Source organism: Cololabis saira, chromosome 6 (assembly GCF_033807715.1).
Source record: "Cololabis saira isolate AMF1-May2022 chromosome 6, fColSai1.1, whole genome shotgun sequence".
In the NCBI taxonomy this organism is placed as follows: Eukaryota; Metazoa; Chordata; class Actinopteri; order Beloniformes; family Belonidae; genus Cololabis; species Cololabis saira.
The window spans coordinates 13,056,665-13,074,532 of NC_084592.1; the positions used below are offsets into that span (position 1 = coordinate 13,056,665).

Genomic DNA, 17,868 nt, shown 5'->3' on the forward strand with positions numbered 1-17,868 from the left:
GTGAATGAATATAGTGCAAAACTCTGTAAAATAAGTTGAAAAAAAGTTTTAAAAAATATAATAAAATATAAAGTTTTATCTCTGAAAAAAAAAATCAGCAAATCAGCACTTGCAAACATAGAGTAAGTTATATTTCCAATTAAATAAAACAAGACATTTTCTAATTAAACTAAACTGGGTCTTTGCATGCTAATTAATAATGCAACCCATGAAGGAGGTAGAGGTGTGTAATGTCAGTCATTACATTTGCTATTCACATTTGCAAGTTTTTTGCAAGGAACACGAGCCGGTCTAGCGCATCTGGCTTGAGGGATGCCCGGTGGCATGTTACAACGCCCCCTCCTACACTAAAGAGCCTCTCCAATGGGGCACTTGTCGCAGGTATTGAGAGGTATTTCCATCAATCATTAATATGGTATCAATCATTAATTTGTGTGCAGACAAGGTTAAAAAAAAAAAAAAAATTTAAATCGATTTTACGATTTTCACGTTTTAACATCGTTCTAATTACATAATCGCGATTACGATTTAAAATCGATTAATCGAACAGCCCTAGTTCTCCGTCAATACATCCATAAGTCTTCTCTTTGGTCCTCCTCTTGGTCTCCTTTCTGGCATTTCTAAGGTCATTATCTTTCTATTAATATATTCACCCCATTCCTGTCTAGTCTCATCGGTCAGCTTGTCCATGGCCATTGCAAACAGGAAGGGGATCAGAGCCAATCCTTGAAGCAGTCCTACCTCCACTTTAAACTACTCTGTCACACCTACACCACATCTCACTCTTACAGCCACCATACATGTCCTGCACAACACTGACAAATGTCTCTGCCACTCCAGACTTCCTCTTACAATACTGTAGCTCCTGTCACAGCACCCTGTGATGCCCCATCTCAAGATCTTCAGAGAGACATTGCAGCTCCCTCTGACATTCTCTGTACTTCTCTCAACATCCTCAAAGCAAATAAAACACCTCCTGTATGTATTTTGGGATGAAACCATACTAGCTCACTTCTGCCCTTAGTCTCGCTTTCACAACTCTTTCCTTTAACTTCACTTTATGACTCATCACATTTCCTTCATCTGTTGGTGCCACAACTCTACACATCGCCCTTGTTCTTAAAATCGCCTCCATTCCTCAGGCAACCACTCTCTCAGATCTTGTTTAATGTCCTGGTCAAAAACTGCCACCTCTCCTTCACACTTCCACAGCACCAAGTGTCTTTCTACCCTTCATCCTCTCTAGTGCCCTCTTCACTTCAGACGTACTAATCTTCGCTAGCTCCTGGTCCACGACGGCCCCCCCGAGGCTGCATTTAACCCCCAAGCCCCCGTACTGCCACACAAACATCTTTTTCAGTCATAAACAGAAATACAAACACCCAGTTGGCCACACACAAGCATAAATAAATGGTGATAAATAAAAACAGGGCATTACTTGTTTTAACTCTGGTAATCTCCAGAGATAAGAAGAATCCAAACAAGATAGAGAAAATGAAGGGGCTCTAATAAACCAGAAACTATCTTTTCCTAGGTTTACGCTCTCTTGTCTCTGGCTGCTTTTCCCTGCGGGCGTCTTTCTCTTTCATGGCTGCCTGTGGATGAAAGCAGCAGAGCAAGATGATTATCATAAACTATACAGTTTTATCTGTGAAGGCTGCTGGCAGTCTCTTCTGATGAGTCGTTTGGATGCTGTTCTTGCTCGATGGCACCAGCAGCAGCGCTGCCAATAAAAGTTTAAGGGCCTCTGCGCAGCCAGCAGGGAGGTCACGAATAAATGAAAGAGGGTTTATGATGATGATCAGCGGACATGAGTACAAACTCCGACACAAATTTACTGTACATGCAGATATGCAGCCACATAAGAGAGGGGAGGGCTCGTCTTTTCATAGGCTTTGTTAATGGGGCAGTGTTATATTATACTGGTTCTTGCTGTTTAACACGGTGAAACAAATTATAAACACTGTCAGCATTTCTTTTTGTGTCCTCTGGTTTCTTTATTGTGCGGAGATACATGAATACTGCTCAGGCTTGAACATCTGCCTCAAACAGCAGTTCTCTGTGGAATACGAGGCTTTGTTTCTGGTCCCAGTCGGACACTGTTTGAAGGGAACTCAACAAACCCTCTGTGATGTCACCTATAGATTTACAAAGAATTGCTTCAAAGCCAGTTTTTTCAAAGTAACGGTGGACAATATGTTGGCAGGAACTGACTCCACCCAAACCCACTTGATCCAGAAATGGGCAAATGGGCAAAACAACCAACAAACAAAAGTGTGCCCTTTTCCTTTATAACTTGATCAGACATCCCACTTTGTGGTGTTTGTGTCTGTTGTTTGTTGTTAGTGCCAGCCCTATTTACACGTGGTAAAAACGGTGGTGTTTTCATGCGTTCTGGCCGTTCATTTACACGAAAACGAAGCTCAAAGTCACCAAAAACTATCATTTCTGAAAATCCGGCCAAAGTGGAGATTTGCAAAAACTCCATCTTCACGTTTGCCTATTAAAGGAGCTTGAGGCCGGATTGTGGCAAGATTTATGAAAAAAATCTGTATACATTTTAAGTTTTCTAGTAATAATGTCAGATGAAGCGTTCCAAACCAAAAAGAATGAGCCCTCTAGTGTATCTCTCCTTTGCCTTGAACAGGCTGTGTGCTGCAAAATGTGCTGCAATTCGGTCCCGAATTTCCCGCGCTGGGCTGTGGATGTGACGTCACATGACGCTGCATGCACGTTCTCCCCGTGCCGGCTTCACTGTTGGCTGCAGTACCCCCAACGGCCGTCGTGGTGAAGGGTGGCGCTAGAGAGTCTCATTTCTTAAAAGGAGCCTCAAGCTCCTTTAAACAGAGGGAAAGGGACATTTAGGCTTCAGAACGTCACATTATGCAACAGAAACGTCACCAGCGTCATTTGTGCGACCTGTTTACAATTTGTTTGGCCACTGTAGTCACACGTATCATTTGTTGACATTTTTTTCCAGGATTCTGATTGGCTAGCATGACTTTATCTTCTCGTTACACTGCCCCCTGTAGGTTTGGCTGCTCATAGCACCTTAACAGCGTATTTATGCGGGTTCGTGTAAATCAGGGGTGTCGGACTCCAGTCCTCGAGGGCCGGTGTCCCTGCAGGTTTTAGATGTTTCCCTGCTTCATTGCACCATGATACAAGTGACTGTGTCATCAACAGAACTATCCAGACTTTGATGACAAGCTGGTGACGATGATTAATTAGAATCAGGTGTGTTAAAGCAGGGAAATATCTAAAACATGCAGGACACCGGCCCTTCTGGGATTCAGTTTGACACCTGTGGTGTAAATGATGGTATTTTTCAAAACGTAGAGGGGGAAATATTAATTTTTGTAAATACCCGGCTATGTGTAAACATGGCCTAAGTGAATATAAAATTGAGCATACGTGGAAAATACTGATCCTAATTTCCTTTCTGCCATGGCAAGGCAGAGAGCTAAAAATACACCCATAGTGTCACCTGTTGATGAATCATGTTAAATCCTGCTGTGAAAGGAGAGAGAGCTCACAATGTGAGACTGAAGTGGAAGCCAGAGAATATGTATTATATAGTGCTTCATTTTCTAGGATCAGTCCCAAACTCTATAATGATTGAGTGGCAGGGTGTCAACCTGGTATTTAATACTGGCAGCTGAAAGAAATATAGAGCTGCCAAAAAAAAAACAAGAGTTTGGCATTAAAACAAGTGTTAAAAGGATGTCTGCGTTTTGTCAGAAACTGGCTGCCACCAGGTGAGGCTCAGGAAAGCCAGGTGCCATTGGCACACAGAGAAGCTGGCTGCTGCTGTTGGAGTCGTCCTTCTAACCCCAGTCCTGGTTTCATGTGAGGGTGACTCAATCGGGACTCATTGACAAGATTATTGACTTATTCAGTGTACCTTTACCCTGCTTAAAGGGCTCTTCCTCTTCCTGTGTGTCTCGTCTGCTGTGGATCAATAATCTCCCCTCGATGCCACACCTGTTTCCCCCCAGATGTGCCATAATGTCTTCATGTCACATGAACAGGAAATGCTTTCTGTTGAACTGGCGGTTATGGTTGTGTGAAAGTAGAAATGGCATTTACCTCCAGAGGGAAATGATGACACCAGATTGGATTTACTCTGATCTTAAAAGGAATCCTCTTCAAATATGAATCTTATTGTGTATCTTTTATAATTATGATTTTTCATTAACGTAAGGCAGTGACTGGAGTGGATACATCATTCTTTTAGACTTGTATACAGAGACATCATTGCTAACTGGGAGAAAATAGTTTTATTTGGGTGTGAGAACTGGTACCAGTAATCATTTTGTATGTCTGTCACATGAGGCCTCAGGTGACTGTTTCACTCTCCGCCTGTCTAATCTTCTCTAATCTTCTGCTGAGAGTATTTTTCCTCCGTTAGCAGTCATGTAGTTTATATCCTTCTCAGATGCAGGTTTATCTCTGTATCTGTTTAACATCACTCCCGCCTCCCGGGGGGGCGTCTGTATCGCTTCTGATGTTTAACTCCAAAGTTTGACCTCCAAGTTGTGTCTTCAGCGTCTCGCTAGCTGCTTGCGTATTCCGTAAACACCACCATGTGCAGTTGCTCCCCCTTACTTTGTGAGGCAGCAGGAATTTTCCAGACCTCGTCGAGCTATAAAACTGCTTAGCCCTGACACGCTGTGTTGATGAATCAGCCTCCGTCTGTGTCTGTTGAAGTGCTTTATTATGTGGCAGCGCTGCTACTCCCTCTTCACAACTAGGATTTTAAGGTAAATGTGTGTTCCAACACCCCGTTGGCATGTTTCCTGCTTTTTCTTACAACCTGGAATGTCTCTGGATATGTCTCTTTCTAATTTAGCTCCTTTAAACCTGAGGATTCCTACCCTTTCCTCATGGCAGGGAAGTTCTGGCCCCTCAGAGCTGGATGGGTCCTGCTTCCTCCGTTAGATTGAGGTCCGGCCTTCACAAGTCCAAAACATTTTTAGTGCGCCCCCTTGTATTTGTATTTTGTATTTATGTATTTATTTGACAGGGACAATGCAGTCAAACGTAGATACAAGCTTGCAGCTGATGCGATGTATGTAGAGTTTATAGCTAGTGCTAATTCTCAACTCCAGTCCCCAGTCCCACAACAGTACAATATTCATAAAATTCATATTCAATATTGCATTTACATGATATAAAACCTTGCCTCACTCACTCTCCCACACAAATATACACACTATATTTACTTAAATGCCCCCGTAGCAGCATGCTATTTCTTCTCAAGGTCTCAGCCCGTGTTCAGCACTATTCATCATTCATTCAATCCTGAATATTTTAGACCCTGCTGTTGTGACACATCTCCACCTTAATGCTTCCACTTCCATACTTCATTGTGGGGATCACTTCTAGGGATGACAGGGGGGGGTCGGTTTGCACATGGTGTGTTTTCATTGACGGCCTTCCAGTTCAGTTCTTATCGGCTCTCTTAATGAAATGGCATTTTTTATGTTTATCACTTATTTCTCTTCGATTAAAGTTCTTGTTCAGGACACAATTTATTTGGTTCATGCTGTTTTTTTCCTGTGGCTGAAAAAAAAAAGCCCAACACATTTCCACTTCGTGTCCAGCTGTGTACGTTTAGCTTTTTACTGAGATTACAATTCATGCTGCGTGGGTGAATAAATGTGTTTTAAGATTGAACATCTCGTGTGGGAGCTTACTTTTGAGAGGCTAATTTTTCAAAAGGAATCTTAGCAAATGAGGAAGCTGGTTTTCTTTTAACCATTATAGTAACTCAGAACACTAATGAAAAGGAAGTTTTTTCTTAAAATATGTTAAGCATTAAAAGGTCAATGAGATGACGTTATTGTTATAAAATGTATAGGTTTAAAAAAACAAAAAAAATAGCATGGCAAGCAAGCATTATCTTCATAAAGATAAGGTTTCCAGGTCGGACTGCCCCCAAAACTCAGATATCTGAATATAAGGTCATTAGGTGAACTTGCAGTATGTTTGTTTGTTTGTTTGTTTGTTGTTTTTTCTCCTCACTGCTTTGACAAACTGCCAGTTGTAGCACCATCGCTGCCATGAACATCCACTACAGTAAAGCTTCAGTTCATTCTAGCTCCTAACAGGATGAAAGCATGCTAGGGAGCTAAGACAGTGTGACACACTTTAAACTGATGACAAGTTGCCAAATAAAATCCTTCGCCATTCCATTTATTCCTGGAAGGTTATTTTCCATCTAATGCACTTCTGTTGTAGACTCCAGTTGGTGTCACACGCATTAGACCTGTTCTAGTCTCCACACCTCGAGCGTGCGTGTATCCACCTCCCTCGCTTGCTGTCGTGTGCTCTCCTCAGCTTTATTTTTTAAACGCCAAATCTCAAGGGACTTCAAATATACAATTCACCTCATTCCAAATTAGTCAAATTAATACAAAGCCAATAAAATAATAACTACCTGGATAAGGAAATACGGATTGCATCAAAAGTTTCCTTTGATACAATCACCTGTCTTGAGCAAGCACCAAGCGACTGTGGAAAGAAAAACTCCCTTTTAACAGCAAGAAACCTGTGGCAGAACCAGACTCGGGAAGAACAGCCAGCTGGCTTCACCAGTTAGGGGTTGAGAGGACAGCAAAGAGAAGAGAACAGCAACAACAGAGCAGGAACAGCTGCTGGGAAGAAGTGTAGCACCCTACAATGTAATAATTTCCTGAAAATGTAATAACGCCTGAAAATGTAATAAAATTTGCACTTAACTCAATCGAAAAAATGTAATAAAATCCAATAATGTAATAACTTCACCAATAATGTAATAACTTCACCAATAATGTAATAAAATATCCTGACTGATATTGTAATAACATTTTTACCAATAATGTAATACCTTATTACATTATTGGGAATTTATCACATTTTCAGGTGGGTCTTTTTTTTCTCTTCCAAAACTGATAATGTAATACTTGACAAATAATGTAATATATATGTTCATTTTCAGTTCAGAGTTCTACATTTTGTGTTTTAAGTATCTAAGAATGTTATATACACTGGATTTTAAACACCCGAATGACTATTGGGTTAAATTGCAGACTTTGAGTAGCATGTAATAAATTCCCAATAATGTAATAAGGTATTACATTATTGGTAAAAATGTTATTACAATATCCGTCAGGATATTTTATTACATTATTGGTGAAGTTATTACATTATTGGATTTTATTACATTTTCGATGGAGTTAAGTGCAAATGTTATTACATTTTCAGGAAATTATTACATTATAGGGTGCTAAAAGAAGAAACAGAGGTTAATAACAACAATGACATCATTAATAGAGTTGGAGTAGAAGAGAGCAGTGAGAAAGGTGTCTCACAGGAAACCTTGTTGGGAGGTCCATACATGGCACTGAAGGGCTCATTAACCATATTCGTTGGGTCACACTCTCTCGTTAGGTGGCACATACTCTTTTTGATCATAATACACAATGTAACCCCCACAGAAAAGGACAGCTTTGAAAGGTCATTGTAATCTGCTGCTGAGGCTCCAGAGCCCATGGCTGGGATGAGTGGCGACAGTCCGAGTGTCAACACACTGTTTATGCCAGTCGATGTCGATGTAGGGGGGGAGGTATTGTCTGCTCTTCCCTACTCGACAGTAAGGAGCAATCAGACCACATTTTCCTCGACTAAACAATTACTCTTTTTTTTGATGAAAAATCTCCAGCAAGACGAGGCATGAAGAGAGTCTAAACTCAGATGCTAAATGAGAATGCAAAGAAACTGTAACATTGAAATGACATTGGGAGTATGCAAAGTATCTCATAAACAAGATAATTTTGTTTTCCTGATGTCGTGAGGAAGAAAGCGGTTACGACTGGTCGGCGTTTAAGCACTTGCTTGCATCCAGTTCGTTCAGCAGCACAATAACATGGGTTTGCTTTTATCTCCGTGATTGTCATGCTGAGAGAAGAAGTGCTGCAGTTGATTGTTCAGACCTTTGTGTGAGAGACTAGACTATGAAGCCGTGTAATCTCAAAACAAGCACATGTCCATCTCTCTGCATTCGTCCTTTGGAGTTAGATGGCAGCAGCAATAATACGAATTCAGCTTTGATGGTGTACTTTGTTCCGATGTGTGCTAAGTCGGTGTAGTCCGACCTCCCAGCTTTTCATGTGGATATTTCTGTGATATTCAGAAATGTTCCATTTCTCTACCGCAGCCCAGTTAAAAGGGAGGCTTTGCATAAATTAGGGTTAAAGTCTCTCCCATAAATCTGCTCAGATGACACTTTGCGGCCATCATTTAGTAAACGTCTGTCTCCTGACATCTCATTCCATTCCCTTCGCTTTCATCCTCCCTTTTGTTTTGGTTACTGGCAGTTGTTTTATGCTCGTACTTGTCAGTTTGTTGATGGGAATATTAAGCAGAGAAAGTTGATGGACTGCAGAATTTTCAAGGGAACATAAGTTAAGCAGCACTAAAGTTAACCATCCATCTCTTTCCCTCCCTCGTCTCTTTCTCTCTCCAGGTGTTCAAGATGAAGGCGGTCCAGCTGGCTGAGAAGCTCCTTCCTGCCTTCAACACACCCACTGGGATCCCCTGGGCCATGGTCAACCTTAAGAGGTTAGTGGCACTGAAAACCTTCCTGTTCCCTACTGGTTACACATAAATTAAATATGATTTAAGCTGTGGTTGGCTGGATAAGGTATTTCCAGCTGGCTGTTCGTCAACTGTGTGTTCACACACTTGAATAGTAGCCAGCTAGTAGCGCTAATATTAGTTTATTATGACTAAAACACTTGGGATTGTTCCGTTAGTGCAGTTACGTTGAAGACATTTCCTATCATCTGGCCTCTGGTGCACAACAAACTGATGACAGCTTCTCAGGCCACTTTCAAACAAACTCTGGGAAGATGATGTCAGCGTGACATGGAAATCCTGAACCAGGGAAAACCTGTGTGTTGGGTCTGACCCAAACAATCAAACTCTGTGATCTGGCATGTTATTGTAAAACGCTGGTGCCAGTCGTGGCAGTCACAGACGTGCAGGATGCTCTTGGTTATGCTGCTCATAAAGACAGAAGTCATTGACATACGAACAACGGCTCTGTGGTGGAGTGAAAGTTAGTGTTACAGGTAATGATGTCAAGTGGAGCTGTTGTTCGTGTTAGTGATTTGTGTTTGTTTTTCATAAATTCCAAGCTTCCAACGTATTGGTTATGAAAATGGTTATTAGTGTTCCCAGCAGCGTTGATTGAGTACTCTACTTCCTTTAAACGACTTCAATGCTGACTCATCTCTCCAAGCAGATCTGGTGTGATTAGTATTAACTGCCTGTATAAACATGGATGTGATTGACTGCGGTGGTTGGAGCTAACCAGAGAAACATGCAGAAGGTAGTCATAGCAAAAAATCCTGTTTTTCATGACTAACCTTTATTGTTGTTTTTTTTTGTTTTAAAGAAGTTCTTGCACAACACTCATCACTTAAATCATCTTAGCAATGGCATTCCTGGATAATGTTTTAAGGTCTGTGAACTGCAATGATGTCAGTCCACCTTGGCCGAGTTTTAAAGCTCCAGCATACCCACGGTCCACCCACACACATGTTTTGGCTTATTTTGCCTGATTAGACCTCTCCACAGAGCTGCGTCGGTGTGTATGAACTTTGCTGGAACAAAACAGTGTTCACTTTCGGCATCGTGTTGCGTTAATGCAATGAAAGAATCACTCTTATTACCATAAAAGACTTTTGTATCTTTCTAAGAGATTGCAGAAAATTGTTCCGTTCAGCATTTCGCAGCCTTTGTTCACCCTGTTACCTTCCAGCTCGCAGCCTTGATCCACTTTATACAGTAATATGGATGTGAAACATTGCCTGAGCACTTCCAGCTCTTTTTTACATGCGAGAGGACGGATTTAACGCTTTCTGTACACTCGCATTTGTGTTCATTCTCTTCCTCTATTCCTACCTGCAATCATTGTTTTCAGTTCACATTTACCGGTTCATCCCCCCCAAACAGTGAGTGTAAAATAAACTGCTTCATAAATCTATGGGGTAGTTTGTTGCTAAGCACCCAGCCTCTGTGAGACATCAGCACACTGCTATAGGCATTGAGAATAAAAGAGGGCTGGTGTAGGGCACCATCACCTTCACTCACATATGCACAAGGAAGCTCACATCTGCCGCAAGATCAAATTGCATATGTATAAATATAAAGGGTTTCTTTTGTCCCCCTTGGCACTAACCCACCATATTTATGCGAACAGTTGTTAAATAAATAACACAAAAAGATAGAAGAGAGCCTCATTTTTCTAATTTGTATGAGCACCAGCACTTTGTTGTTTTTGTCTTAATCTCCTGCCAGACAAGCCCACAGCAGAGGAAATGCAGCTGAATGTTTATTTATACTTGGGGTCTAATAAGTACTGAACATGCCGCCATTTTTCTCAGCAAATATATTTTTAAAGGTGCTACTGACGTGAAATTTTAACCAGAAGTCAGTAACCACCCAAGAAATCCATGTATACAAAGAAACCAATAGAAATAGGTTCAAAAATTGAACTACGTGTGATAAAATGGTTTAACACAGAAGGAAAGTATTGAACACACTTCAAGTTTTGTAATAGTTTGTAGAAAAGCCTTTATTAGTAATGACGGCCTAAGACGCCTCCTGCATGGAGACACAAGTCACATGCGTTGCTCAGGGGTTTTTTCTTCCACTCAGTCTCCAGATCTGGAAGGTGTTGCGGGTCGTTTCCACAAACTCTGAGTTTTAGTTTCTTCCATATATTGGATTCCAGTCAGGCATTGGCCGGGCCGTCAAGCAGATTTATTTTCTGTTTCTGAAACCGGTTGACTTTTCTTTGGCTGCATGTTGAGATCATTGTGTTGCTGAAGTGTCCACCTTTATTCCATCTTCATCATCCCGGTAAGTTTAAAATGGCAGCAGAATGATATCAAACATGTCTCTGCACATTTATACGTTCCTCCCTCCTTTAGTTATAGGATGTTTTCCAGTAGCTTACGCTGAAATACAGCGCCACACCATGATGTTCCCACCTCCAAATGTCCCTCTGGGTATGGTGTGTTCGGAGGTCATCTGCAGTGCCATCTGTCCTCCAAACATGGTGGCCACTTCCAAAGAGTTCAGTTTTGGTCCCATCTGACCAGGTTATATTGCAGAAGTTAACAGAGGTTGGCCAAACGTTGAACAAGATGCAGCACAGTTTTTCTTTAGAATAGTCTTGTGTGGTGAGTGTGCATACAGGCCGTGGCACTTGAGTTCATTACTTATTGTCGTCTTTGAAACAGTCATACCTGCTCAATCCTGGTCTTTCTGAAGCTTTACGCAAGTTGACCTTGGCTCTGGGACAATTCCTCTGACTATTTTTGTCACTCCTCTCGTCAGACGTATCGCGAGGAGGCCCTGGTGGTGAAATGGTGTTCTTTACGGCCTCAACGTTGCTATTTAGAAATAAAGCCTCTGCAGCGTCTGCCATCAGTACGTTTAGCAACAATAAGGTTTCCAAGGTCTGGAGAGAGCGCTCTGCTTTTACCCGTCATGACATGTTTCTTGTGTGACAGCTCGGTAATGAGACACCTTTTTATGGGCCATCAGTGGGGACTGAACCTGCTCATATCGATTTGAGCTGACGAGACACGGGATTGCTTTGTGGTTACTGAGCAGGTTTCTGGTTTTCCACGCCCGTTTGCACCTGTAAACAAATGTGTTGCAGGGATTAGTTCATGTCTGGTGGTTTACGGTACAAAACAGTGACGTCATCAAGCCTTTTGTTTTTAAACTTACTGTATATGAAATCTTTATTTTAAAATGTTTTCCTATTCAGAAAGTCAGGTTGCCAATTAATTAGTGATTTAATTTTCTCAATAACCTTTTTTATTATTGTTATATAATAGCATTTCACTTGGCAATATTCTTTGAAATTCATTCTGTAGTTTTAAGGCTTAATCATGAATTGTTTTATTTGCCTGAAGTTCTGGTTCAGTATTTCTGAATTATTGCTCGACAGCCTCAAGTTAAAGAACAATGCCTTGAAAATGATTCCTTTTTATTCATGTTTTCTCTAGTGTTCACAATTGGACTTTTATCCTTTTTTAATCATTTATTCCCTTGTGCTCCCTCTGTCTCCTCTCCTCCCGTCTCCAGTGGCGTCGGCCGTAACTGGGGCTGGGCGTCGGCAGGAAGCAGCATCCTGGCTGAGTTTGGGACTCTGCACATGGAGTTTGTTCACCTCACCTACCTGACGGGAAACCCTGCTTACTACCAGAAGGTAGCGCTCGAGAGAACCGCTGTGTTGTGTTTACAGACTGACACGCATGTCATCATGCTTCTCTGCTTTGCTGTTTCACTTTTCACTGTGTTTCAGTCAAACAAGCAGGCAAAATGGACTTACTCCAGTAAAAAGGTATTCTATTATGGGATACAGTAAACTCAGTTTTTCGGGGGGGTCATGTTCCAAAAAGAACCCGTGATAGGTGAATAGTGATAGTTTTTTTTACAATTATTATACAAGGCTTCAAATTGCGGAGATCAGCCCCGCCCCACCGGGACCCGAGTAATTGTATTTGAATGGGAGAAAATGAAAAATGATTATGAAAAGAAAATACAATAAGTACAGTAGGAAAAATTGTGACTGGCGCGTATTTCCCTGCTCTTCTGATGCCGCTGCATCCTGACTCGCTCTGCAGCGTCTTTTTCTTCTAAAGCAGCGGTGCAGGTATTTTTTCGAGAGAAGAACATAGTTATGGGTAGTTTTTGTCTCTCTTTTTTCTTCTGGGCAAAAAGATTCTTATAAACCGACATGCCACCATGGATTATATCTGAGACTGTAATGAACGATTCATCAAAGGCTCCCATTCTTGAGCTGCTGCTGAAGTTCATTGGCCGTTCTCAGCTTGTTGCTAAGGGACCAACGTTATTGACACAGGAAGTGAAGAAGCGGGGAGACAGTTTAGCCAATCAGAACGCAGAACACGATGCACAATGTAAATCCGTGAAGCAGCGAGACGTGAAAGGTGAACCGCGTTATAGCCAGGGATTACTGCACTTAAAAGGGAAATGTATGTTCGGATTAAAACACCTGTGACTGGTGTTTCTCAGGTGATGCACATTCGGAAGCTGCTGGCCAAAATGGACCGACCCAACGGGCTGTACCCCAACTACCTGAACCCCCGCACCGGCCGCTGGGGCCAGCGTAAGTACACGATCACCTGTAATGGCTCGACTAAAGACATTTTAGAAGACATCGCGACATTAAATCACTGCTTTAACATTTAGAATGTAAATGTTGAGAAGGTGTGTTTGTAAATATGCACGAATTGAGGGAGCAGAGTATCAGGACTTCCTTGTGAGTTTCAGAAAATCATTTGCTCAGAAGTTCCTTGAACAGGAAGAGGAGAGATTTCATCCTCTTGAATGAAAGACGAGAAGTGCGATGGATCTTCTTTAATGAAAACAAATTGAATCAAGCAGAAGTAGAGTGAAGATGGGGAACACAGTATTCCTGCTTTATTGATTAGATTTGGCGCTCTGCCTGGGGAGATTAACAGCTCTCAGAGTGAAATTAGTCAGATGGTGACAAGAAGTTCTTCCTCTAAATCCTGTCTTTTCTGGTTGTTGAAGTTTTATGAATATCCAAATGAAAGTCGGCTTTCAATAAATGCCTGCGAAGTGATTGTACACCAAGACATCAAAACAATAGGAGCCGTTATTGTTAACTTCCTGTCAAAAGATCAGTTTTGACTACCTGGCCGCTACATCCCTGTTCATGTTCACCCCCCCATCTCATGGTGTTTATCAACAACCTTTTTATTTTGTGCTCTGCGGGTAAAATATAAGATAAGTAAAACTGTTTGACTGCAACTTATTTTATGGGCAGGTTTTTTCTTTGTTTTTCTATGTTGCATCACTGTAATCTAATATTTTTTGACCCTTAATCCCTCAACTGCCAGTGGGGAAGGTTTTCTTCACACCTTTGGATAGCACACGTTGTTATGCTTTTCAGCTATCCTTTCGTGACCACGGCAGAGCTTTCTGCCACCATGTGGTCAGAGGTGGCGATGGTACGTACCGGGGCTTTAAACATCTGGTAGTATCAGTTTCACCTTTACTGTGTGTGAATCAGTGCTTTTGAAATCCTCTCACTTTAGTATCAGTGTGTACGAGACCCTCCAGGCTAAATTCACCAGGGTTGCAGGGGACTCATAACTGAACTTACAACATTTATAAATATTAAAGCCATTATGTACTTTGGTAACTTTTAACAACACAGATATATATTCATTTTTCTTTAATATTTGGTTTATAAATAGATCTATTTAATTCTTCAGTACGTCATTACTTCCAAGTACTTAATATCCCAAAGTTTCACAAGGGAGCTCCTTATATTCTTCATTTAGATTGTTTTCCACCTGAAAGGGGATTTAAACAGACTTATATGAAGGGTTTCTTATCTTAACATTCAATAAAAATATAAAAACTTTGAGGGTATTGACATTTTCCTTTTTTGTGGGTGAACTCACCTTGGAAGATTTATTTTTTTTATTTATTTATTTTTTTAATTGATCAATTCTGATCAGATATCACTATCAGCTCAAGGTTTGCTCTTCATTTGAGTGAAAGAAAATGAAAAGATGAAATCTGTTGAAATTGAATTGTGTATGGGTATGGGTGTGTGTGTGTGTGCGTGTGCGTGTGCGTGTGCGTGTGTGTGTGTGTGCGCCCGCGTGTGTGTGTTATACTATGCTGACAGTGTGCCATATTAGATCTTTTCCATTCCACAACACTCACAAATAAATGGGAAATAGTAAATAGATTTTCAATGTCTGCTGGGGTCCAGTCGGATTAAATCTCTGTTTTATTTGTTTTGCTTTTCAAAGAAACAAATGGAGAGCCCTCGTAGGCTCGGTTTATAAATGGAGGGGCTCATTAATGGATGGATTGTTGGCTTGGCAGTCAGACTGATGTACTTGTAAGTGCACAGACTTTGGGCCAAAAGCACGGGAAAATAAATGGACACTATGGAGGAAGGGCAGATTGATTGATGGATGAATGAGTACATTACCAGATGGAGAGTTAGCCGGCGAGCCGCACGACAGGGCAGGTGCTGATGAATGCTTTGTGTTGGAAGGGTGAGTCAGGAAGTGTGTCTAAGCTTGTTGTACCAAAATGATTGCGTGTCTTTCCGTGCCCATACTCCACCTACATTCTTTAAAAAACGTGCATTTTAGCTCGTACATTTGTCATATTAATGTAAAATGGAGACTTAAATTAGCTGATAAGAAAAAAAGTAGGAAACTTCAAGGCCCTTGAATTGTGATAAATGCTCACAAGATATCAAATGAGGCACAGCCACCACCAGTGATTTTATTATATTTCAATTTGTACTGTACATTAAGCAGTCATGTAATCTCGCTCAATCACAGGACTACTGCACTGTCTGCAGAAAACTGAACGCCAGTGCCTGTAGCTGGATTATCCTTTGTAGGGTGTGGGAAAAGAAAAAAATGAGACTTGATGATGAGAATGCCAACTGGGGCATGGAGGGAAACATGTTGCCACAACAGAACAGCAGATGGAAACAGGCTTTGAAGAACCATCTTCATTCAACAAAAACCAGCAAATGAATTGCATTGCCATTAAAAGCTGCTCACTTAGCATGCCGGAATTATCTGAAATGGAATACACTTAGCAAAGTATGTAAATAGATTTCAAAGTTTTTCACATAAAAATGGCCAACATTGAGTTTATGATAATATTTAAAGGAGAAAACAAAACATATGTGGAATAAAAATGAAGCACAAGACTCAGGGAATACAGGCTCTATTTTTAACTGAAACCTAAGTTGGAAAGCTGCTAATTATCATCCCTTGAGGTAGGAGTGCACACTTCTATAAGAGCAGACATTTGGGTAGTTTACTGGTCTGGATCATCGAGGTGTGTGATAACAACATGCCAAGAGGGAAAGACACAAGCCGTGTTCTCAGAAAAGCAATTGTTGTTGCACATTTGTCTCGAAGGAGTTTTAAACCATTTACGGCAATTTTGAGTTCAACTTCCTGCAAAACATCTGAAAAACATCTTTTTACAAGTGGAAACTTTTCAAGACAGTTATGAACTTCTCAAGGGTGTTTAGCCTAAAAAACAACAACATGGAAGCGTGGCTTTGATTTGCAAAAATGAATCCAGACAAACCACAAGAAGTAACAGCTGGGCAGATGAGGCACAAGATGGTTTGACATAAATCAAACAAACCAAACAAGACCCTCATGTCAACAAAAAGACCATAACTACTGAACTGAAGCAACATTGCAAAGAAGATGGAGCCAAATTCCTCTACAGTGATGTGAGACTGATATTTTACATGCTATTAAGGGTCTATTTTCATACATAAGGCACACCGGGTATAAGGCGCATTGTGAGAAAGTGAGCAACCCCTCCCCTTCTCACCCTCACCGGACATTTTTTTAATGTGTGTGTCAGTGGAGGATTGGGCGTGGTCTGCGGGGGAGCAGCACACAGGTGTGCCTGGTTCTTCTAATTGGAGCCCACCTGTGTCCAATCAACCTCTCCTCCCTGCCAGGGTTTATAAACAGCAGCTGCATACCGGAAGAGGGGGCTGCTGAATGAGATAGCTTGTTGTGAGGCTATGCCCCATTGTGCCATTTTTTGGAATGCTGATTTTGCCCTCCGCCTGTATGTGTTTTACTACATGGAATAAAAAGCCTTATTTTTTGGCATTCTACGCTCTGCAAGGTTCTTTTTACACCTCATCACCCAGGTCCAGTTTTGCCTTGTCCCCTTGTACGTGGGGAGGCCGCTCTGGTTCCTCACACGCATGATAAAACAAAACCAAACAGTCTGGTAAATCGAACTTTATTCAACTCATTCACAATAACTCAGAATATCGTTAAGTTGTAACTTAAACAGAAAAATAAACTCACATTTTAAATCATTCATCTTCCACGAATCCACCAATAAAAAGTGGAGGAGGTAAGCGTAGTACTACGTCCTGTTCTCCGATTGGTTCATCGTTGCTAGTGATGGCAGACACCTGAAGTCAGTGTGAGGTTGGAACAACGTTGTATTATAACTGGATTAAGATGTAGATTTGAAAAATGGGTTTACTCTAAAAACCTAACATTGGCTTGACGTCTAATAATAGTAAGGTAACATGGACTAGATGTTGAATGATGGCTGCTTGCCAGCGCTACATAATGAGTTATTTACCATTGTCTGACGTTGCAACCCGTATCCAACCAAGGACCGACTTTAATGTGTCAGCTGAACGGTCTGACCATCAGTCAGGCTGAGAAGCTTCGTTGTTACCAAAGTCTCACTCATTTTGACAGATTTTTGATGCAGTGTTCCACATAAAACTGGTTCGAGGTCAGTAAGCGCAACAGAATTCATACATAAGGTGCACCACATTATAAGGTGCACTGACGATTTTTTGAGAAAATTAAGGATTTTAAGTGCCTGATAGTACGGAAAATACGGTCTGTCAAACCATTGATGCAATGGAATATGTCCTGTTGTTTTTTTTTTTCGTCTGAGGTTGTGTTTATCTAATTTCATGACTTGGTGAGACTGGATTTCATCATCATAATCATCATTATTATAAATAATAAATAAATTATGAATAATGAAATAATTTCCCTCCTGGGATTAATAAAGTATTTTTGAATATGAATAGGCGTTTTATGTTGCAGACTAGACTAGTTAAAGCAGACTAATGAGACATGGGTCTGAACTCATTTGTCCTAACAAGCTGCTTCAGTGACTGACAGCCTCACCACCACACACTCCTCTGTCTCTGCAACACGCTGTCTACCTGCCATCACCACCCACTGCTCTCAGACCCTC

At 41.2% G+C, this 17,868-nt stretch overlaps 2 protein-coding genes across 4 annotated transcripts in view; one reads left to right on the top strand and one right to left on the bottom strand.

Moving 5' to 3' along the window:
- The window catches only part of itgav (integrin, alpha V), a 563,305-nt gene that overhangs the window by 385,001 nt on the left and 160,436 nt on the right, over positions 1-17,868 (bottom strand). The gene's annotated exons all lie outside the window — the stretch shown is intronic.
- The window catches only part of man1a2 (mannosidase, alpha, class 1A, member 2), a 140,717-nt gene that overhangs the window by 98,612 nt on the left and 24,237 nt on the right, over positions 1-17,868 (top strand). For all 3 annotated transcript variants that reach the window (XM_061723305.1, XM_061723307.1, XM_061723306.1), the window contains exons 7-9: positions 8,510-8,604; positions 12,151-12,274; positions 13,105-13,198. In XM_061723305.1, the coding sequence (XP_061579289.1) occupies positions 8,510-8,604; positions 12,151-12,274; positions 13,105-13,198 (313 nt within the window). The remainder of the gene's footprint in view (positions 1-8,509; positions 8,605-12,150; positions 12,275-13,104; positions 13,199-17,868) is intronic.